At 44.4% G+C, this 24,520-nt stretch overlaps 1 protein-coding gene across 8 annotated transcripts in view; it reads right to left on the minus strand.

Moving 5' to 3' along the window:
* The window catches only part of blnk (B cell linker), a 393,983-nt gene that overhangs the window by 47,530 nt on the left and 321,933 nt on the right, over positions 1 to 24,520 (minus strand). For 7 of the 8 annotated variants that reach the window (XM_072479107.1, XM_072479108.1, XM_072479110.1 and 4 more), the window contains 8 exons: positions 23,522 to 23,608; positions 22,666 to 22,716; positions 17,207 to 17,232; positions 15,964 to 15,986; positions 13,958 to 14,059; positions 11,745 to 11,787; positions 9,524 to 9,563; positions 5,924 to 5,999 (listed from right to left, as the gene is read on the minus strand). In XM_072479107.1, coding sequence (XP_072335208.1) covers positions 5,924 to 5,999; positions 9,524 to 9,563; positions 11,745 to 11,787; positions 13,958 to 14,059; positions 15,964 to 15,986; positions 17,207 to 17,232; positions 22,666 to 22,716; positions 23,522 to 23,608 — 448 coding nt within the window. The remainder of the gene's footprint in view (positions 1 to 5,923; positions 6,000 to 9,523; positions 9,564 to 11,744; positions 11,788 to 13,957; positions 14,060 to 15,963; positions 15,987 to 17,206; positions 17,233 to 22,665; positions 22,717 to 23,521; positions 23,609 to 24,520) is intronic. The other variant, XM_072479109.1, reaches the window with a different exon arrangement.

A 24,520-nucleotide genomic window follows, 5' to 3' on the forward strand; every position in this document is an offset into this window, starting at 1 on the left:
ATGCTGCTCTGACTTCCGACATTTGATATCGTAATTGTGCGCTGGCAATATCAATGACCATCTTTGCAATCTACTGGCTGCCAAAGAACACAGACCTTTTTACAGCCCAAAGATTGTAGTCAAGGGTTGATGATCCGTCAAAAGAGTAAAATGACACCCATAAAAGTAATGGTGGAACTTTCTTACACTGAAAATGATGCTCAGAGCTTTTTATAATTGAGGGTAATTTATTTCTGTGCTAGTAAGAGTGCGTGAAGCAAATGTTGGGTTGGTCCTCTCCTGAAGGCATAATGTTCAAGATGACTGCATCAACTCCATAGGGTGAGGCATTGCAAGCAAGTTGCAACTCCATAGTGGGATTATAATGAACCAACAGCTCTGACTTCAAAAAGTTTCTTTCACTTCATTGTATACATTCTGACATTCTTCTGACCAGTGCCATTCCCGTTTGACATCTCGCAAAATGAGTAAATCTTGTTGCTAAAATCGGCACAAATTTACCATAATAATTGATCAATCCAAAAAAGAACCTTAATTATGTCACATTTTGCGGATGTAATTCTTCTAAGATTGTTGCCATTTTCTTTGACTCCTTTGTGGATAATATGACCAAGGTAATTTATGGATGACTTGAAAAAGACACACTTCACCTTTTTTAACTCGGGCTCTGTAAACACTTCAGGGAGCTTCCAAATTCTCCAAATATTCTGGTTCACTCGAAATGATGATCATAGAATTTTTTTACAGAGCAGAAGGAGGCCATTCTGCCTATCGAGTCTGCACCGGCGCTTGGAAAGAGCACCCTACCCAAGGTCAACACCTCCACCCTATCCCCATAACCCAGTAACCCCACCCAACACTAAGGGCAATTTTGGTCACTAGGGGCAATTTATCATAGCCAATCCACCTAACCTGCACATCTTTGGACTGTGGGAGGAAACCGGAGCATCCGGAGGAAACCCACGCACACACGGGGAGGATGTGCAGACTCCACACAGACAGTGACCCAAGCCGGAATCGAACATGGGACCCTGGAGCTGTGAAGCAATTGTGCTAGCCACAATGCTACCGTGCTGCCCCACGGTATGTCATCTAAATAACACTGCACTCCATTCAACCCCCACCTCAAATTTTTTCCATAGGTCTTTGAAAAAGAGCAGACGTAATTGCTATTCCAAAGGAAGTCTTCTGTAATGAAACAGATCTTTATGAGTCACAAGTGTAAGTCGTAATGGCTGTGATTCGGCGGTCACATTCATCTGCAGATAGCCCTGTGAAAGATTAATTTACTGCATTTCTGTCCCCCAGCAAACAAGTCTTCTATCAGCAGTTGTGGATAATGATCTGCGCATAAAACTGGGTTAATAGTAGTTTTAACATTTCCACAAATTTTCGCTGAGCCATCCCGTTTTAATACAGGCACAATTGGTGTTGCCCAATCACTTATAGCAACAGATTCAATAACTCCTTTTCCTGCTCATCTTTCTAGTTGATCTTCAACTTTAGGCGTGATGGCATATGGTACCGTTCTGGCTTTGAGACATTTGGTTGTGCTGTCTGGCTTGATTTTTAGGTGTACCTCAACTGCAGTCATAGAGCCTAATGAATCTTCGAACGCTTTCTCGTACTTCTTCAGAAGTTATTACAAATTGCCCTTTGAATCCACCAATTGATTGCCTGTTTCCCAGTTAAGCCTAATCTTAGCCAACCATTCTCTGTCAAATAGAGCAGGAATGTTTCCACTGACAATGTGAAGCCAACCATGCTCTGTCAAACAGAGCAGGAATGTTTCCATGGACAATGTGAAGAGGCAACTTTGCTGTCTGTCTATTTGCTTCTACTTTCACCATAATGCATCCCTTCAATGGTGTGACTTCTTCAGTGTACATTCCATAGAATCCCTACATAGAATGCCTACAGTGCAGAAGGAGGCCATTCGGCCCATCGAGACTGCACCGACTCTCTGAAAGTTCACCCTACCAAGGCTCAAACCCCTGCCCTATCCCCGTCATCCTGCAACCCCAGCTAACCTTTGGAAACTTAGAAAGGCCAATCCACCTAACTTGCACACCTTCGGACTGTGGGAGGAAACCGGAGCCCCCAGAGGAAACCCACGCAGACATGAGGAGAATGTGCAAACTCCACACAGACAGCCACCCGAGGCAGAATTGAACCCGGGACCCTGGCTCTGTGAGGCAGCAGTTCTAACCACTATGCCACCATTCTACCCATTTGATGGTTTTAAAGGCAGATGCTTCCTCTTTTGATAAATTGTCTCTACGATACTGCTACACCTGTATCCACTTCCATTTTAATTTCACGACCCTCAAGTTTTGGATGCGCCCAAAAGTTTGCTGAGTGCCCTGCATTGACAAAACCTATTGCTGGCTTTAGCTCTTGCAGGAGCTCAGCTGTATTGTCTTTTGGGTGATCGTGAGCTTCATCCACTACTTGGCAGACATGACAAGATTGTTTAACTGTATTTTTCTTCTTGCTCCTTCTTAGTGTAGGAGAGCTTTTCTGAGCCCAACACGCCTTTGCAATGTGATCCTTCTTACCACAGTTCTTGCATGTAATCAAATTACTCCAGCATTCCCTGCTGACTGTCCAATCTGTGCACAAATCACATGGTTGTACCTTTGCAGCCATTTTCCTTGAGGTATTCATTTTGTTGATCTTCGCTGCGAAGCTTCTCTTGTTACAAGCTCCATAGTTGTGGCAACTTCCACGGCAGCTTTTAGAGTTAAATCACTTACAGTAAACAGCTTCCTCTAAATAGCGTCACTGTGGAGTCCACAAACTAGCCTGTTTTGAAGAGTATCATTAAGTGTTTTATCAAATTCACAATATCTAGCTAATCTTCTTAAAGATGCTACGAACTGTACTCGCTCTGAATACGACGATGGAACTGAAACCTTTATGCAATCAATAATGGTTTAAGAGATAAATGTCTCTCTAAGATTTTCATGAATTAAATGTAGGACTTATCTCCCAGTTTTGCGAGGTGAACTAGATTCTGTAGCAGCATAAACGTTTTACAGCCAACTGGGCTGAGACATGTTGTTACCTTAAGGTCCTCCAGTCTCTGATTAGCTATTAAAAACAATTGGAATATTTCCTCCTATGTATTCATGTCTCATAATCCTCATCAAATGTGTCGATGGTGCCTGTTTTTCCCGCCATTTTCAGATCTCTGCTCCTAGGGACTACACTTCCTCCCTTCCGATCATTATATGGCACAAACAGTCCCTTGAACAAGCAACTAGAAATTCTTGCCCCTTATTGCCTGATTGTATTTTGACTTTTTGCCCGAGTAGTGGCTCTTGCAGAGTCAGCAGACTTTGAAATCTCTGTTCCCTGCAACCCATTTAGCTTTGGCACATGCGTGGTCCCTGCAGCTCAGACCCTAATCACTTCAATGCAAGTAAGTCTTCCCCGACTGTCCGTCTTCTTACTCACAGTTGCTACTGAAAATTTTGTTTAATCCTTCTGCATTGGCAGCAGTGCTTTGCCTGACGTCTGTGTGCGTGCGAATCTGGTCACAAGAATCTTGGGTGGAATTCTCCATTCCTGAGGCTAAGTGCCGGTGGCCAATGAAGAATTTGAGGGTATTTCACGATGGGAAAATGGGTGCGAACCCCTCACCGATTCCGGTACCGCTGAGGGGCTAGCACCAACGGATGCCCGTGGATCGAGCGAATAACGGACGGAGAGTTGGCGGATCCCAGACTGCGCATGCGCAGGGCTGACTAGCTGCACCGGTCGCGCCGGAAAACATGACGCCGACTGTGCTCGAACGGGTACCTGGCCACCCCCCAACACTCCCCCCAGTCCTAGCAGGAACCCCCAGCCAGCGGCACGGATCTCGGCCGAGTGTGGCTGCGCCGGACACGGTCTGCAGCCGGCACACCAGGTTCCCGATCGTTGGAACCACACGTTGGCCCATCGGGGGAGGAGCATTGCAGGTGGGCTGGCTGATGACGGGCTAACTGCTGATTTGGAGGGAGCGGAGCATCGTGAACCAGTATGAAACCATCGCCTGCCCCAATTCCAGCGTCGGAAGCAATTCTCCGCCAGATTGCAGATCCCGATTTCGCTGTTGGGCTACGGAGAATTCCATCCCTTATTTGGTCCTGATGCCGTCCTACAGTTAGTCAACAAAATTTTCTTTGTCAGTGATTTTTCTGCCTCAATCCACGTCGCCAGTTTGCTCTCTTGTTAGATTTCTTTGTTGCTGCATAGAGAAAAGGTATGGAGGTGCCCACACTCTGGATTCTTGTAATACACAATGAATAGTTTATTAAAAAATGTGGCTCATCCAATCAAAGATGGTGATCTGCCCAAATCCCGCGCAAAAACTGATGTCACTACACACCACGTGACACATAACCAGCAGGAGTTTATTCCCAGATACATAACATTATCTACCATTACGGGGAGGTCTCTGCTGACAGCTTCCCGAGAAGCAATCTTAGATGCTTGCCAGCTTGGCTCTGGTAACCAATATTGACAATGGTTTCCAATGTATCACATTTTCGCCCGTCATTAGTTCTCTTGCAGAGGATAGATGTGCTGCTGTGGAGATTTAGGATTGTGGAATCGGCTTCATAGAGAGGCATCTGTTGTTCTCTCTCAGGATGACAGAATGTCTGCACTCCTGACATTATCTCCAGCATTGCCCTTCTCTAACTGCCTTTGGCCCACGCTGGCATGCTGAAGGCTATAGCCAGGACCTTGGGTCCCTGACTTGGAGCTTGCTACAACTGACATTAGACTAACCAACTGGAACACTGTTACCCCAAATATCTCCTCTCTGCTGAAACAAAGCGTTGCATTCCTTTCGCAATTCAGTTAAAATTATCTAGTATTTCTGTATTTTGACCAAAAGGACACTAGAGCTAAAATTTGATAACTGCAACTGAAGTAAGTAAGGAAGCAAACTCGCCGTAGTCCCAAATGATCATAGGCTGCTTTGACCTTTGAGGGGTGAGCTGACTGGTGATGATAGAACCTGAGGATCAACACACCTCAGGCGAGGGGAGATTGTGAGAAGGCCGGGGGGGGGGGGGGGGGGGGGGGGCCTTCATGGATAACCTCAGCCGGTACGGGAATTGAACCTGCGCTGTTGGCCTCGCTCTGCATCATCGAACCAGCTGCAACTGTTAGTACATCTTCGCCTGTTCCACAGTTGTGAAGCTACCCTGATCCTGGGGAGGAATCTGCTTCTGATTATCTTAATATAATCTGATACTCTACATTTTTGCTTTTCGGTAGAAATTAAAATTGAGAACTATTGCTGAATTAGCTAAAAATATTTTTTTAAATTACGGAAACATTGAATTTCGTGACTAATGTTTCTAGTTTGTTTTTAATTCATGTTATGAAACCAAAACAAACTGGGAAGTTAGTTTCTTCCCCTTGATTCAGTGTTTTCGATGAATTGTTTTCTGGCACACATGTTGCTCATTTATCCATTTTGTCCTAATTTCTTGAATACATTCAAAAGAAAAGTCTTATACAATGGAAAACAAAAATAAAGTTGAAATTGTTGGCACCATTTAAATAAACTGTGTAAAAACAACTTCGAGACTGGAAATAACCCTGAGTTACAGACATCTGCAATCAGACTAACTGAACAGGCACAATGCTTATCTGGCCGTGCTCTGTCTTTGTTCATTCTGGGATGCAAGGACATGGTTAGCCTTTCAGTAATAACAAAATAACAGTGTAGCAACAATTCCAAAATATTGCACTGATTTTTGCAAGTCAATTTTTAATTTGTTTGCTGGACTGTTTTTCTTCGGTAGATGATATTGAAATCTGCCGCTGTTCCCATTTAGTCCATTTAAAAACCATGAAGATATGGAGCTAAGAGGGCCTATTGTTTGTGATTCAAATTGATAATCTAAAGTTGTTAACTTACGAGTCCCTTTGTGGTGGCGTTGGGATTTCTTGAAAGGGAAAAGACCTGGAGTCTTGTAAACCACTAGCTGAATTACCTAGATAGGAGAAAAATTGTAATAATGTTGATCTCATTAACAGAGCATTTCCTATTATTAAACAGCAATTGGTGGTTGAAAGATGCTAGATTTGCATCCTGTTAATTTTCTTTTAGGGAAGGGTGAGTTGACTAAAGGAGAAATCATTTTCCACTTTCACCATGGACAACCTGCTCTGGAACTATCGATGCTTCCTTTGAAACAGTCGCTGACAACCCACTACAGCAGCAATAATTTATATTTATTTTGCACCAAAACAAAATAAAACATTCCAAGACCCTTCAGAAGATAAAGCACAAATATGACACGGAACCACATAAGGAGATCTTGGGCGCGATGCAAAGGCTATGCTGTGCTGGAAAAGCAGGTCGTCGTGGCGCAGCGTGGCCAATAAATGCCGGGAGACCCTGTTCCCGGGATCTACCCGGTTCGCAATGCCTTGTGAGATCCAATGCGATCCCGCGAAATGTAGAGATGGAAATCCCACCTGTTGGGCGCGGGTTCACTTTTTACCAAATCTGCATATTAGAGTGAGACAAATAGTCTCCCTCTAATGTGCAGATTGAAGAGGTACCTGAAGCTTTGGGATTCATCCCTTTGAAAACAAGGGTGAGGATGTTAAAATCAACATATTATTTGCCAAGGAACCAACGTAGGTCGGTAAGCACTGGGGTGACACGGGAACGAAACTTGGTGTGAGATAAATCACAAAGCAGAATTTTGGATGATCTCCAGTTCATGGATGGTAGAATGTGGGAGACCAGTCAGGGGTTTGTTGGAACAGTCAAATCTAGAGGTAACAAAGGTATGAATGAGGGTTTCAGCAGCAGATAAGCTGAGATGGGCGAAGTCGGGCTCTGTTATGGATATGGAAATAGATGGTCTTAATGATGGTGTGAATATAAGGTCAGAAGTTCACATCGGGGTCAAACGTGGCACCAAGCTTCAGAACAGACTGGCTTATTCTCAGAATGTTGCCAGGAAAAGGGATGGAGTTGGTAACTGGGCAATGCAGGCTGGAGTGGTAACCGGAAACAATGGCATCAGTCTTCCCAATAGGTAATTGGAGGAATGTTCTGCTCATCCAGTACTGGCTGTACGATGAAGTGTCTGATAGTTTAGCAATATTGGAGCAGTTGAGAAAGATGAGACCAAGGTAGAGATGGGGGTCTTCAGCATATTTGTGAAAATTAATGCTGTCACAGATGGGCAGCATGTAGATGAAAAATAAGAGAGCCAATGTTACATTCAAGGAGGACACCAGAGGTAATGGGACAGGAAAGAGAAGCCATCGCAAGTGATAACCTGCCTCTGATTGGATATAAATGGAACCAGGTGAGAGCAGTTCACCCAGTTGGTCACCCATGGGGAACTGTTGGAGGGGGTTGTTTTCGTCAACCATGTCTATGTAACATGATTTGGTTTCACCTACATTAAAAATCCAGTCACCTATGCATTAAGGGCATTATTATCAGCAAAGGCCAGGCATGCACAGATTGAAAAAGAGCCTCTGCAAAACATGTCCGAGTGTGATAAACTAGTGTAACATCCACGATCGGAATGTGTGGATACTGAAATAGATTACTGTCTGTTAGAATCAATCCATGTTCTCAAGCTACTAAACATACCTCAACTACTTAAAAGAATGCTTTTACGAGTCCCGGTATAATATGCTAATATGAATCTTGCCCAGTGAAGGCAAGATCTAGATTGCGCTGGACGGAGCAAGCCAGGTGACCTTTATTGGACCGGCGCAGAGTCTGATTTGGGGCTCGTGTGATTCACGACGGGGGGCGGGCACTAACCACGATGGCGCTGTCAGCGGGGGACCAGAACATAGTAACGGCGCCAATCCCGTTTTTTGCCTGACACGAGGTTCTCTGTGGCATCGGGAACTCCGCTACTGTCCGTGGGCGGTGGAGAATCCCGGCCATGATGTGGACACACCATTTCATCCATGTGTGGTAACTGTATCTTCATTGTGTGTTTAACATGTGACATCCATTTGTGTTTTCTCTCCGGTATGTGTGTACAAAGGTTAGCTGCAGACTGGTGGAGCTCAGTACTAGCTCCTGCATCCTCGTAAGTTAACTTGTTTGTCATATTTAAAACGTTGAGACTCTTTCTAAAAGCGCGTTGCTATGTTTACTCAGAACTGTACCTATTGATCAACTCTCTGACTAATGATTAATGAGACGTTTGAGAAATTAAGGTGGCTACTTTTTTTAAGCTCCATGATGTGTAAATTGGACAATCTGAGAAACTCCTTATCCTCAGTTTCCATTGTTTCACCAGATCCTGAAACTTATGAGAGTCCTATCTACAATAGATTTACGGGGTTTCTCAAACTCATATGTTGGGCGGAATTCTCCACTCCCACGCCGAAGTGGCCGTGCCGTCGTGAACGCCGTCGAGGTTCACGACGGCGCGGAGCGGCCCCGGTCCCAACCGATTCAGGCCCTGACAATGGGCCAGGATCGGGGCCGCGACATCTACACGCGCCAGGCCTTGTCGCCCGCGTAAAAGCGGCGCCGCATAGATGACGCGGCCGGCGCTGCATAACGGGCATCATCCGCGCATGCGTGGTTGTCGTCCTCTCTAAATCCGCTCCGCAAGAAGATGGAGGACGGATCTTGCGGGGCCGTGGAAGGAAGGAGGTCCTCCTTCAGAGAGGACGGCCTGACGATCGGTGGGCACCGATCGCGGGCCACCCCACATTCCAGGTGAAGCCTGGTGCAGGATCCCCCCTCGCCCCCCCACAGGCCGTCCCCCCAGCGTTCACGCACCGCCTACGACTCCAGCAACCAGGTGTGGACGGCGCCAGGGGGAACCCGCCGTTTTGGCCTGGCCGCTCGGCCCATCCGGGCCTCAGAATAGCGGGGGTGCCGGAGAATCGCCATTTTGGGTGTCTCCGGCGATTCTCTGGCCTGCGGCCCGCGAAACTCGACCGGGCCATTCCCGCCGCTTGGGAGAATCGCGGGAGGGCGTCGGACCGGCGTCCCTGGAAATTTTGGCAGCCCAGGCGATTTTCCCAACCGGCGTGGGAGTGGAGAATCGCGCCCGTTGTCTTTGGTGGAAGAGCTGTACAAACCCTAGATATATGTGCAATGGAGATTCCATCCCTGACTACTTGTCCCATGTCTTAAACATATAAACAATCTGAAATGGTTCAAAATTCATAGTAGTTTATTTGATTTCCAAGGGTTTATCAGAAGTTCAGTGGCCCTGCTGCTCACATGATGTCATATGTTCTCCTGCTGAAGCTTTGTACCCCGTTACATGCCTCACTGTACTCCAGATTGGCTGACTTCTTACTTACAATGCTGTTTGGAGGATGCTGACTCCGTGTTAAAACCTAATATCATGATGCCATCTACAGGATATTATGTGCGTGTTCTTGCACAGATATGATCTCACATTGTCACCCAGAACCCAATCAAACTTTAGGAATATGAGCAGATTAAATCTATAGCAATTGGTCATAACTGAACTAAACTCTTACAAGGAATAAAATGACTACTAACTTGGTTCAGGGTCACATACTTCATATTCATCGTCATCCTGCTGTAATGAAATTAAATGATTACATTTATTTTCTTCCAGACATTTTAATGCAAATAAAATGAAAAAGATACACATGGAAGATTGCTCTTTTACATGATTAGTATTTGTGACGGCACATGCCGTTACTATCAGCACCTTGTGCATCAGGGGCTGAATTTTCTGTTGTATATATTCTGGGCTCAATAATGAGCAATATCTTTATTGCATAATGTACATTTTGATGCCAGTTTCTTTGCTCTGACGAAGCATTCTGGAGAAAAGTACAAATTTCCCTATCTCTCTCTCAGCCTTTCCGCACCCTGATGGTGCACAGGTCAGACTTTCGTCCGTTTCTGTTGCTAATTATTTCTGGGACTGGTGCAAGACTCCCTATACCGTATTTAAAACAAAAATCTCAAATAATTTTCAAATGTGCATTTCTGGGCCATTGGCTCATGATAGTGAAAGCTAAAAGTGACATACAGCCCTATCATTCAATCGAATTGTTGCTGTTTGAAATATAAGGGCTGGGATTCTCCATTGCCCGGCATCGTTATTGTAACCGGCGATTGGGCGGAGAATCCCTGTTTATGACCGAATCGGGGGGCGGTGCCTGTTTTGACAGGCTCCGCCCCCTCAAAAGCGGCTTCATCGAGGAGTACATCGAGGAGTATGCTGCACGCCGTTGGGACGGCCTCAGAAATGTACCTGAAAGCTCCCCCCCCCCCCCCCCCCCCCATGCTCCGTCCCCAATGGGCCGAGTTCCCGATGGCGCGGGACACGTGTGCTCTCAGTTTTCGTGAACCCGGTGTGGCAGCAGCATTTTTCTTGCATTTCCCTAAGCTAGCTAACCCACCTTCTAAAAATAAAGTTCCCACTTTCTCTAAAACCTTTATCCTTCCATTCCCTAAATTTCACATCCGACCTAGCAGGTTTGAATAACTGATTCGCACAGATAGGGGTCAGCTTAGAGGAGGGGTCAGGAGGCCCTCAAATTAAAATGATGGTGGAGTTGCCTCCAAAGTTTTAATGTGGCTATTACTACCGAGTTAGACGACTATTTCTTTGGTATCACCAGGACCGCTGATACCAGTGTCGCTAGGCTTGCTCCCCTCATAGACTCTGCTTCCACCCAAACATAAAGCTCATCCGAACCTCCAAACCACTCTAGCACCTTTTCAGCATTAGCTGCCCAATAACAGTATTGAAAGTTTGGCAAGGCCAAGCCCCCTAATTATATCTCACTCTAGAACAACATCTCCTGATCCTTGGGCTCTTAGCCGCCCAAATAAACCCAGTCACCAGGCAGTCAAACCCTCTGATTAAAAAAATGAGTAAGAATATAAGAATGCACTGGAATAAGAATAAATTGCACATCGTGGCAAGATGTTAATTTTAACTGATTGCATTCGGTCCGCCAGGGATAATGGGAGACCATCCTATCTTTGCAAGTCCACATTGACCTTTGCCACCAGATTCGTACAATTCAACCTCTGGAGTTTCCCTCAGTCCCTTGAATCTGGACACCAAAATATTGAAAATGATTTTAGCTAGCCGAAACGGCACTCCCCTAAACTCCCCCCACCCCCCACACACCCTCCTCTGCATAAATCATAAACTGCAATGTCGCTTAATCAATGCTTAATTAGAAGTGGTGGCATGCGGAGTTGTTGCACTAACAAATGACAACTCACACCCTGAGTACCTATTCATTGTATCATGCAATGCAGCAGGACAGAAAAAGATTCAATTCCAGAGGCATATATGGAGGTAAACAACAAGGAGAGAAATATAGACAGCACCTGTTGTATTAGGAAAACCATATTTTAAAATATTTGATCACTGTTTCCAGTTAAATTTGATGAAAAATTGGAACATGTTTGATTATAACCATCAATTTCCTAAATCAACAAATACAGTTCATGCAAATGCTGCAGATAATCTTGGTGATTAATAAATAAAACTCAGATCGATGTTCGAGATCAAGAATGATCACAAATGTGCCATGAGAATACACGGTCTTGAAGCACAACTTTCAAAGGATTGTATCTAAATATGAAATCCATGTTCCGCACCAATGTTGGCCTAGTTACACGCAAATGTCCCTCGGTTTTCACAGGTTGTCTTGCACAAATGCTAAAGCTTCTTCAGTGTGGAGAACGGAGGGGGAGGGGGAGGCCTTTATTAAAGATTGAAACTTACAGGTTGAGAAATGGGGAGTTTTCTGTTCACTGGTGATTCATTTCTGTAAAAAAATACACATGTTGAGGAATATATAAACATGCAATCAAGGCATAAGAGAGCAATAAAATGGGATTGATGTTCACTGTGATCCAACTAGATATAAACAGCACATGAAGAACTGCCTACAATTAAATATTGAAAGGAACAATACTTTATAAACAAAAAATCATGAGACATAGGTGTCTATTTTGCCGAATCTTTTTCTGAAGACTCTTGTGCTTTTCAGGATTGATATTGATGCTGGACATGGAACAACTTGGCATCAAGTGTCACCAGCATACTGCTGTTGAATTCAATGCATGCATTTGAAATCCCTCTGTCCACCGATTTCAAATAGGAGACAATACAGAGTTAATTTTTGAGAAACAAGAGGCTGATAGTAATGTTAAAATATCATGCCAGTTGTCTCTTCTGAATAAGACTACTAAATTGTTATCCACTGAGGATGCATTACTGGCAGTTTTGTAATTTTAATCAATACCTGCAAAATCTGGAGTGAAAAATATCCCATCACTATTTTTAGGATGAATTTAGTGCCCAGTGGTCTTGCGTTGTTTTAATTGTATTTTACTTATTTGGACAAATTGATAATTGTTTTTTATTGTGATCATTTTGTGAGCACCAACCTCTTTCTTATCGAAGACACAAGTTAGCTTCTCTTTTTGCAGCCTATTAACTTAGCAATTGATAAGCAATTCCACAATGTTAACTTCTCTACTGAGAGAAGTCCATAAGCTCCGGTAAAGGCCCAGCTCAGGTAATGGCCCAGATCTTCTAGTCTCTGGATCATCATATCCCGCTAAGATGGACATCAGGATCCTTCAGAAGGCCCAAAACACTGACTCTGTGGGAGTTGCCTGGGACGTTTGAACTTCCTACAGGCAATTTCTCTGTTTCCTGAGACCCTCTGAAAACATCTCCGATTCTGAATTGGAGGGGATAGTTTCAGCTTACTTACCCAGACAGTTACCCAGAAGCTATTAGACAGAAACAGCCTGACTATACAAATGGCCCTCCTGGCTCCCCCTCCCCGACTACGCCCCTACTGACCCGACCTGACTAGCCCTCATCATGTGACTTCCCCCCCCCCCCCCCCCCCCCACCCCACTAACCTCACACCCTACAGACCTGACCTGAGTAGCCCCTACAACCCATCATAATAAGACAATAAGATGCAGGAACAGAAGTAGGCCATTCGACCCATCAAGTCTGATCCACCATTCAATGAGATCATGACTGATTTGATATAATAATCAATATGATAACCCAACTCTTCTCCCCCCCCCCCCCCCCGGACCTGCACCGGCTTCCCCCAGGCCTGAAGTGATTGGCTCCCACCACCCCACTCCTCCGCTGACCCCAACTCTGACTCTTTCCGACCCAGCTTACCCACCTCACCCTACCCAACTGCCACCCACTTACCTACATATTCACCCACTTTCTCATTCCCTAATATACTGAAGAGCTGTTTAAATGTACCAGGGCCTTTCATTGTGTCAGTGAACATTTGCCAGAATGTGGTAGTTAGTGCCTTAAATGTGGTAGTTAGTATCTTCCAATCCGATGATCCAACATTACAAGGAAGCGTTTTGCTGGAAGACGGCTCCACATTTCTGAAGAAACTGGGATCGGCAGTCCCGGCCAGAAATGCGGACAGTCTTGGCGTAACAACGTAGGAGCAGAGAGGCAATCTGACAGTGATTGCCATTCCTTGGAGGATTCGGGCCATTTCAGGATATTATTTTGGGATATTTCAATTCTAAAATGTCTTTTTCCTCAGCTCAGGAAAGCAATTCAGGAATTCAAATGTCTTGTCTAAGATCATATATTGCTGCATCTCTGGCTGAAATGCAGCTGCATCAATAGCTCTCATACTTGATAATTTACACTAGCCCACCCCCCACGTTTGTACCGAAGGTCTCACTGTGCCTTTCCCCTCCCATGTTTGGGTGCAACCTCCCCAATTAGAGAACTTCAGTCTTGGCCCATCCACTTTATTCCTCCAGCTCCTGAGTGCCTGCTGTACTTCCTGTGCTAGTGATCTGTCCCTGTTTTTCATGATTCATTATTATTTTAAAACACTATTCAGCTACATATTTACTCAATCTATCTCTGATTGTTGTTTTTTTGTTTCCAAGGAAGGCATTTAGTAGATATAAATGACTACATACCTGACTATTTCTGGTGTACTTGTCACTTTTGGGGCAGAGCGAGGAAGTAATAATGGACTTCCTGTTCCTGCGGATCCAGGCTTAGGAAGCTGTGGTTTGACCCTTTAGACAGCAATAAAGAATTTGTCTAATTGCAATCTCAAGATAAACACGAAGTACAGAGAGTGACCTAAAACTGTGAAGAGTTTAAACATCAAGCAATTGAAACCCAAAGGGAAATAAGTATCTGTAGGGCAAATTTCCTGGTGTCAACGCCAGTCAGAAAAGGGAACCAAGACTGCAACATGGCTCTCGGCAGCCTGTGTTATTCCAGGATTTCTGGCATTTTCCCAGTAGGAACAGGCACAGGTTGAATGTTCTTCTAGAGATGAGTAGAGAAGGTCTATTTTCACCAGACCTGCCCCATTTTCCTGTCCATTTGATAGTGCCCCTTTCAAGAAGCAAGGAGAAGAATTTTTAAAAATTCACTCATGGGATGTGGGTGGTGCTGGCTGGGCTAGTATTTATTGGCCACATCCTAATTGCCCTTGAGTGGCTTTGCACCTCAGGTGTGGCGTTTTCATGTGGGGATTCCCCCCCCCCACCCCCCAAGTGCCTGAAGATTGAGGTATGGGGTTGGCGGGAAGTGCACCGATTTTCTCGTTGGAAGAGACATTTTTTGGGAAAATTCCACCTGTGGCCTCTCGCAATATTTAGGGGCCATTACAGGGTTCGCACCCACAGCCAACATGCCTATGGTCTAATGTTTAATGAGAAAAATATATTTGAAGTATCCACATGGGGGCGCTCTTATACAATGTAGCACGAGTAAGTTTGAGTTGCCATGCTGGATGTAATCATCATTTCTGATTAGATAGACAATTTAGTCATGTGACAGATAACTGAATGAACAAGAAACGTGGCTACATTCACAATCTTGAATCAATACTTAATGCTTTGTAGTTCATTTGATACTAAAAGGGCAGAACTGGTTCACTCAGTACTAATTTAAAACATTAATTATCTGGTGACAATTAGACACATTCCTCCCAGTTAAATTTTTGTTAATCTCTTGAATGAGTTGCTTTGAACAGCGATAATTATGGAAGTGGATCAGTCTGTAAGAATCTGATCTTGTTATAATTTTCGGCCGTCGGGTCTTAATGATTGCATCTTTGTAATGGTGTTGGTGAAGTCATCTATGTTAATGGTGGGGACAGTAATACTCCCAAGTCACTTTGCAGATGATGATACAAACCAGTATTCAAAAACAGGAACACTTATTTAAAAAGGCGATGCTAACCATGGCTTTTGATAAGAGACCCGGAATTTCAGAGGCCTCTCCGACACTACCAGCGAAGGTCTGCTCGCTCCAATCTTCTGCTCCACCTACTCCTGGACATGAGTGAGGATGTGACCTAGAGTCTCCTTGGTTCCCAACTTTGGTCCTCCTAGGTAGCTGGTACACAGGGAGAATCAGGCCAATTCGTCTAGCCTGGCATAGATGCGGTGATCACCTAGGGGGCATTGCCTGGGCCTTTGCCTCAAAACCCCAAAGAAAAGCAACGATGGTTGCGGATTAGTTGGTCTCCTTGCAGAAGGGGCAGGTGCCACCATTAAAAAAAACATTCTTGTGTGGGGCTGCACTGCTCTGCATTCTGGATGGTGCCTGAAGTTTCACCATTGTGGCATCAAGGCCTGTCAGTTTCACAAGACGACCCTCCTCCATTCCCTGATTAAGCAGCAGGATGAGTAGCAGGGGCCCCTGATTCGTCAGCACCATTGCAAAGATCACAAAACTCGAGGGCCAAAGATCAGCTCTTGCAGACGGATCATAATGCTTGAAATAGGACAATGGAATGCCGATATTCGGAACCAGTGTCTTGTTTGAAATGTGACAGATAACAAATCAGCCTCATTAAAAAGCAGCTTCAATGGGTTGTCCATGAAATAGATCAAACTCCACACCCTCAGCTAATAAGGGATTTCCTGGACCACTTATTTCACAACAATCAAGTACGACGTACCTGGGCACTGGTGGCAAAGCTTCCTAAAGAAAAAGCAAAAGTATTTCAAATCAAATGATGCCATGAATGTGATTAAAGCAAAATTTAATTGGTACGTAAACTTAACTTACATCATGCTACGGGTGAATTACGAATGAATGCATTTTGCTGTGTGTAGCTTTCAGTAAAATTATTTTCTGTTTGGGGCATCCCTCATTATTGACATAAGTGGGGCACACTGGACAGGAAAGTCAAATCGGGAGGAGTTCCACTGGATCATCAGCTAATCTTGGTCTTGTTCCATTTTCCAGGTGGGGCTCATCTGAAGCAGAGGGAATCTTTGTTCTAGCGCGAGATATCTGGGTCTGAATTTTCACAGGGCTGCGGAATCGGGACTTGAGTGCAAGAATTCAAACTGGTCGACTCTGGCTCCCAACGTCCCTGGGACAACATCGAATTTTCAAAGGGTTGGCAGGATGGATGGAACGGGAACTCCACTGGCTGCCAATGAATGGCCCCTTAAGCTCCTGCTTATGTAGCACAGTGGATAGCACGCTGGCTTCACAGCGTCAGGGTCCCGGTTCGATTCCCGGCTTGGGTCACTGTGCGGAGTCTACACTTTCTCCTTGTCTGCGTGTGTTTACTCCAGGTGCTCCGGTTTCCTCCCAAAAGTCGAGAAAGACGTGCTTGTTAGGTAAATTGGGCATTCTGAATTCTCCCAGTGTTCCCCAACAGGTGCCGGTATGTGGCAACTAGGGGATTTTCACAGTAACTTCATTGCAATGTTAATGTAAGCCTACTTGTGACACTAATAAAGATTATTATTATTAAGGGATCTGTCTTGTTTGGCACTGCAATTTTCAATGTTTTTCAAGGAAGCGTTCATCTGTGCGGCTCACCATGCGGCCCAAGTTCATTTGTAGTTATTTATTCAAATGCGTGGGGCTAACCAGCAGTGGTATGAGCGCTCTCCTAGCCTGTAGTCCATGGTCGCTTTTCATCATTTTCAGCACCTTACCCTCTCGGGAGCTGCCTGAAGCAGGATCAAAGGAGCTGATTTACTCCTGTTCCTATAAATTTGCACCTTGATGATTCATTATTATTGAGACCAGGGGATTAAATTCGTGTGTCGTTCACACTTGACCCTTTAGGTGGAATTAGCACCGGTTCACAACTATTTAGAAAGACATATCAAAAATGTCAAGACATTTCCATATAACCAGCTTAATCTGAAATACTTCGATATGATTAATCAAAAACTCACCTCTGTATCTGGAACTTCATACACATCTATGCATGGGAGATAACATAGTATGCACACAGATTAAAAAAAAGTCATTGACATTCTTCCATACAAAATTAAATACATCTTGATTTGATTTACTTACTTATTGCTATTTTGGTTTTGCATTTATAAATTGAATTACTCAATTCAACTTCTGACTCATATCAACTAGCCGCTAAGGAATTAATTTATTTTTAGAACTTATCGCCTGCCGAGGCCAAAATTAATTAATCTTTAAACTATAGAAAGGAATATGAAATCCAGAAATCTATTTATGTGACAAATTTTGCTCTGAAATGCAAATCTATGAATAGGTTGGGGAGGAGGAAGGTACATCCTAAACGTTGGGGTGGATTTTCATCGACATTGTTCCCTGGCAGAATGCAAGTGAAAATGCGGTGAGGTTGTCAGGGTCCCCTTTGTCAGGATTTTCCAGGCTTCCCTAAGATGGAGGATCAGGTCGTGTGTCTACATTTGGCACAGGCCGAGTTTAAGGATTTTTTGAGTGGAAGTTTAATGCACGTTCTGGACCATACGATCTGTGGGTGTCCTGGGAAGGACAAAGGATTTTCAGGTAGGTAAGAAATTTAATTTATCTGCTCGTTAACAACAACTCCAAAGTCCTGAGAGTGACAGGTAAGAATGAAGCTTCAGGCCTCCCGTGTCTGGTGCTGCACTTGCGCTTTCAGACACCAGGGGGTGGGGTTGCACCATGAGTTCATCAGTTGCTGCAAAACTATCTGGGGCAGGAAAATGCCCTCAAATACACAGTACTGTATATCCAACGAAGGAAAGAAAATGGACCGTCTCAGTCCAAAATGGCTAACCATGTGTCATTTTCTAGCATTTGCTCAATTCAAAGACTGGGAACTTGCAAATATTACACTCTTAAAAGGGCGTTCGAGTAAACCCAGCAACTACAGGCCAGTCAGTTTAACTCCGTGGTGGAAAAACCTTTAGAGATGATAATCAGAGTGAAAATCTAACCTGAATAAGTACAGGTTAATTAGGGAAAGTTAATAAATCAATTTATTAAAGGAAAATCATATTTAACTAACTTGTTTGTGTTTTTTTTATGAGCTAACAGAGAGGTTGGTAAGCTGGGTAATGTGATTTGGTTATGTTAACTTGCAAAAGGTGTTTGATAAAGTATCACATAATAGGCTGATAGAAAGGTTGAAGACCATGGGATAAAAGGCATAAATAAACTAGTAACTATATTAATGCTGAAACTGGTACTGCTGAAAGCCAATTTTCAGATTCTAATTTCAATACAGTGCTTCCATTGCATCAACTGACACTCCTAAGTACCACTAGTGGTACTATTACATTGAACACTGGTTCATTTGGAATATAATTGAATGTTCAACAAATATTTTTGTTATAACCCGCACAAGACCTAGGGGAGATATCTGTCTCCCCGTGAGTCTTGCCGAATACGAGCTCCCCCGCTAAGGGGGCAGGGACCCCAAGGTCATTTATGACTGAGATCTGTATAAAATCGGCCAGGTATAGAACCGACAGAGTGAACCCAGCTGGGATCTGGAGTGTTTGGTAAATATAATTGCTTTACAATAAACCAAGTTTTCTTTTGACCAACTCGGCTCAGACTCATTTGTAGCCGACTGAACTGGCGATGAGGAGAAATCTGGATTACTGTTGACATTGCTACACCGAGGAATTAACAGCAACCTCCTTTCTATTGCTGTGCTAAGGTTGGAGAAATTTTATTTTTATTGCAAATGTGCCTTTATTTGCAAGATTGAATATGTTTGACACAAGCTTAGAGGATTGGACACAGTACACAGAATGCATGCATTATTTTTTCCTGGCGAACACTATCACAGATGTTGATTGACAGACAGTGATATTGCTGACTGCCTGTGGAGCTCATACTTATGGTGTGATACAAAGCCTTACGTATCCTGCATCTCTGAACACTAAAACTTTTGAACAGTTGGTCACTCTAGTGGGGTAACACTTCAACCCTAGACCATCCATTATAGTGCAGAGATACCGTTTTAACATGGCAGACAGGATCCCAGGAGAGTCCAGAACCGAGTTTCTGACGAAGCTATAAAAACTAGCCGAATTTTATGAATTCGGACCTTCCCTTTCCGAATTACTGCACGACCGTTTGGTCTGCGGTGTAAATAACGTGGCTACTCAGGGGAAGTTGCTAGCTGAATTGTTTGTCCCTAGACCTTCAGCAGGCCATGCAAGTTTCGCTTTCCCGCCAAAGCGCCGAGAGAGAAATGCAAGAGATCCAGGGGATGGAGGTAAACACCCTAGTACGTGCCCCCTTCCCCCTCATCTCGCAAGACTGAAACCCCGCCCTGGACCGATCCATTGGGTCAGGTCCATTGGTCAACGTCCGAAATGTCACGATGGGATACCTCCCGAGTCTATAGAGGGACTGCCCTTGTATTGTGGGGCATGTGGATGCAGGAGCCACAGGGAGCACGAGGCAATAGTGAGCCAGAAACCCCAATGCCCCTTTCGAGCAGGCATCACCAAGGTTTCACACTTTCCACATGGACCAGCCAGAGGAAGAGTGCATGCAGCTGAATTGCATTGCGGCACCAAGTGGCGTCCATCATGAACTATGCAAGTTCATGGGTATCCACTAGACATGGAAGCTGTGCTTTCAGTTATTGGAAAGCAGACCTTCGACAGGATAAAGACGGGGTACAGCAGCTGTGGGATCTGTGGCACACCGAGGCAAGATTACCAACGTACACTAGTGAACCGTTAGCCATTGCAGGAACCACAATGACCCCGGCGGTTTTCAGACAAGTCAGTGTGACTTCCGTTGATCATCGTCAAGGGACACGGCCCCAGCCTGCCCGGCTGCGATTGGCTAAAATGCCTGCAACTGGACTGGCAGCAAATTTTCCAAATGGGATCCGGGGGCCTATACGAAGTACTAGGAAAATACCCTGAGGTTTTCCAAACAGGAGTGGGAAAAATAAAAGGGGCCATGGCAAAAATTCAGATAGACTCAGACGCACAACCAAGCTATTTCAGGGCTCACCCGTTCCCTTGTGCATTGTTAGCAAATGTTGAGGCTGAACTCAGCCAGCTCGAAGACCTAGGAATCATTAGACCAGTTTGCTGATTGGGCGGTGCCAGTGGTCCCGATGCTCAAATCCGATAAGACAGTCAGACTGGGGACTGTAAGTTGACTGTCAACAGGGCCCCCGGCTGGATTGTTACCCCATGTCCCACATCGAGGACCTATATGCAACACTGGCCGGTGGACACTCACTTAAGTGCCTTGATATGAGCCATGCATACTTTCAGTTAGAGTTGGACCCTGTCTCACATAAATACTTCACTATAAACGCCCGTGGAGGCCTATACAACCAGACTTTGGAGGCCTATACAACCAGACATGCTCATACTTATGGGTATGTTGCCTGCTACAGCATCTCAAATCTGTGACTGGACACACACCCATCCGGTCCTTTTGAATGTTTGACACGTGGTCCTGTATGGGAGTCAGCATAGAAGACTGCAACCATATTTAGGTGATTAATATAGATGAAGAAAAGGAGTGGTCCTCGTACTGACCCTTGGAGAACACCACTGAATACTTTCTCCAGTCTGAAAAACAACGATCCATCACTATTCTCCATTTGTCACTTAGCCAACAAAATGGGTGGGGTTTTCCTCGCATCCCCCAGGAGGTGGTGGAGGAGGCTCGCCATTGGCTGTTGGAGGGACCTTCTGGTCCCGCTGTTGTCAACGCGGTTTCCCGTTGAATGCAGCCCTGGCCGTTGGCAAACCCGTGGTGGGTGTGCGGCCCGAGCATGAACGGCTGTAAAGTTCAGGCCAGTATTTATGCTGCTGTTTCCCTTTTATTCTGTGGCCTTTAAGTTTGCTGACGTGTATGTGATACTTTATCAGGCAACTTGTAATTTACTGTCACCACATCAACCACATTACCTGACCATTTCTCTCTGTTACCTCATTGAAAAACTAGGACATGATTTACCTTTACGAAATCCACAATAGCTTTCAATAATTGATCCCTATTTGTTCAGGTGATGGCAAATCTTTTCTCGGATAAAGGCTTCCCAACGCTGAGTTAAACTGACTGGCCTGTAGTTGTTACCCTTACACACTTTTTTGAACAGGAGTGTCACATTTGCAATTCTCAAGGAAGATGAGAAGCCCATGGGCGGTTCCTCTGTAATTTCCACCCTGACTTCTCTCAAAATTCCTAGATGCATCCCATCCAGTCCCCATGACTTATCAACTTTAAGTACAGCCAACCTATGTTATATGTCCTCCTTATCAATATTTAGCTCATCCACCAGCTCAACTATCTCCTCTTTCATTTGGGTGGCACTGCGACATAGTGGTTGGCACTGCTGCTTCACAGCGCCAGGGACCCTGGTTCAATTACGGCCTTGGGTGACTGTGTGAAGTTTGCACTTTCTCTCCATGTCAGCATGGGTTTCTTCCCATGGTCCAAAGAAGTGCAAGTTAGTTGAGTTGGCCATGCTAAATTGCCTCTTAGTGTCAAAGATGTGCAGGTTAGGTCATGGGGATAGGGCGGGTGAGTGGGCCTAGGTAGGGTGCTCTTTCAGAGGGTTGGTGCAAACTCAAAGAGCCGAATAGTCCTACACTGCAGGAATTTTATTATGACTTTGGCAGCACCTTCTTCCTTGGTAAAGGCACTTGCAAAGTATCGATTTAGTAGATCAGCCATGTCCTCAGCTTCTGAGCATAGATCTCCTTTTTGGTCACTGATTGGCTCCATTCGCCTCTTACCACCTTTTATTTAAATGCCAATAGAACATTTTTGTCTTTTTCTGCTTCATCTTGCTCTTTCTCTCTTATCATGAAGGGTGTTCTGGTTTTGGTTGCCCTACCTTTCCCCCTCATGAATACATACCTCGACCATACAGTTTTGCTGGCCAATCTTTGATTCCAATTTTCCTCCCACTCCACCGAAATCGTCCCTCCTCCAATTAAGTTTTTTTTTTTTACTTCAGAAATTTCTCTTTGTTCCCATCCATGGCTATCCTAAACCTGATGAGACGATCATCACCGTTCTCTGACTGACACTTGGTCCATTTGTCTCACCTCAGCCCCCAGGACCAAATCCAGTAATGTCTCCTTCCTTGTTGGGCCAGAAACAAAATCAAGTAAGTTTTCCCAAAAGCACTTCAAAAACTCTTTCTCCCTCTGCCCTTTACACTATTGTGATCCATATTAGGAAAATTCAAGTCCCCCATTATCACTATACTTTCTGTACCTCTCAGCAATTTACCTACAAATTTGCTTCTCTATATTTTTTTCACGAGTTGGCAGCCTTTCACCCAGACTAAACCCAGTCGTAACATGGTACCTCTACTCATTGTCAGCTTTTAACTTTGTATATTGATGGTATAATTCTAAAAGATATATTTGTTTTCCATTTTTCTTACCATGACATTGAGGGCTTTCTGTGTGCTGTTGTGGTACAGAGGCAGGTTGCCCTGGATGAAAAGATAACAAGTTTGCATTTGATCTAAAGGTTCACATAAGAGAGGTTGCAGCATTTTGTCTTCCCCAGAAACAGATACACATACAGCGCGAGGTCTTAGTACAGTCACACTGTATATCCTTCACTCCAGCAGCATCACAATTAATTTATTTTTAATTTTAAAACTTATTTCATTGATTGATGTTTTGGTAAAACTTCCCAGGCACCAACATCATTCACTCACGACATGTATTTAAACATAATAAAGTTTGCAAACTCAGAAAATAAAGCAGACATGGGTGGGCGGGACTTTCCGTCACCCCACACCCTGCCTCCTCCCATGGCGTGTTTTGCGGTGGCGGACGGGGTCCACCATTGGGCAGCGGGGAGGGGAATGTTCTGGTCCCACCATTAGCAACGGGGTTTCCTGTTGTTCTCACCCTCTGCCGCTGGAGAATCCATGGCAAGGGGCCACCATCAGCAGGGCCGGAAGATTCCATTAGTGGGAATAGCCACAAAAATCCTGCCCATGATGTTATTTCGGAACTCTTAAATATTTTGGACTGACACACCTTACCGTTAACACCAATTACATTAATTGTAATAAGCTTTTCAAATATTTCTGCTGTTAGGACACAAATTATTGCTGGGCTGGACTTTTCACCAGAACCCTCAAGACATTTATGTTCGAGTGAATCTCCGGCAGAGGAATCCGATCTACAATTTTCAAAGAGTCCCGAGGCTGGAACACCAGCTCTGTAATTTGAACGATATTTCATAGTTTAGAATGGTTTCCTGGTCAGAAAATATTTCAATACCTGGGCCGTGATGATATCCTGCTTTAGGACTTGAGGACAGGCCTGCTGGTTTGTTGGATGGTTTGGCTGCTCTGTTCACTGTCGGAGCTGATAAAACATGAATAATTTTATGAGTAACTGTGTAGTTAAGGTAAAAATGTTTTCATATCCAATGGAAAGCTTTCAATTAAAATGTTCCAATAATCTTCTGTATGCCTTTATAGGTGTTACAAACTTGCTTCTTGCTCCAGGAGCACGGATCAGGAATTTTGGCATGGTTCACCGAATCGCAGAATTTTCACAGGCAGAAGGAGGCCTGCAAATTCATAAAATCTACCTGGTTTTATTTTGGATTTAAAAATAGGCCCCTAAAAAATAGGCCTTGTGTTATGTAAAATGTACCATTACATGATACTTCTCAATCAGCAATCTTTAATTTTAGTTATTGCTTGTTGGCCACAAACTATTGGCCAGACAGTGCTGGAAAAGCAGCAAAAATCTTCAGCCAGAAGTGCCGAGTGGATGATCCATCTCGGTCTCCTCCGGAGGTCCCCAGCATCACAGATGTCAGTTTTCAGCCAATATGATTTACTCCACCAGATATCATGAAACGGCTGAAGGCAGTGGATACTGCTAAGGCTAAGGGCCCTGACTGTGATGTTGTACGAATTAAGTAATGGCATGATGGGAAAACTGGTCAACTATTCGCTACAATGTAAGAAAAGCTGACCTAGCCACTTGAATGTACCAGAGCCCTTTGTAAGGAATGCTAATCTAGCTATTCCAAAATGCCTGACCTCTGGAATTTCTGATAAGGCTAACTCGTCATAACCCAGGGCGGTATGAATAAGACAAGATAAGGAATGGATGAGTCTCCTCCGACCTTTTAATGTTCTATCAAAGGACAAGATAATGGTATGAGGGATGAGACAAAGAGTCCGAGAAGATCAACAGGTCAGCAGGTTTATGACATTACTTCCGTTTCTACTTCCGATCGAATTCCTGACTAAGCTGTAGTCA

This window comes from Scyliorhinus torazame, chromosome 16 (assembly GCF_047496885.1).
Source record: "Scyliorhinus torazame isolate Kashiwa2021f chromosome 16, sScyTor2.1, whole genome shotgun sequence".
In the NCBI taxonomy this organism is placed as follows: Eukaryota; Metazoa; Chordata; class Chondrichthyes; order Carcharhiniformes; family Scyliorhinidae; genus Scyliorhinus; species Scyliorhinus torazame.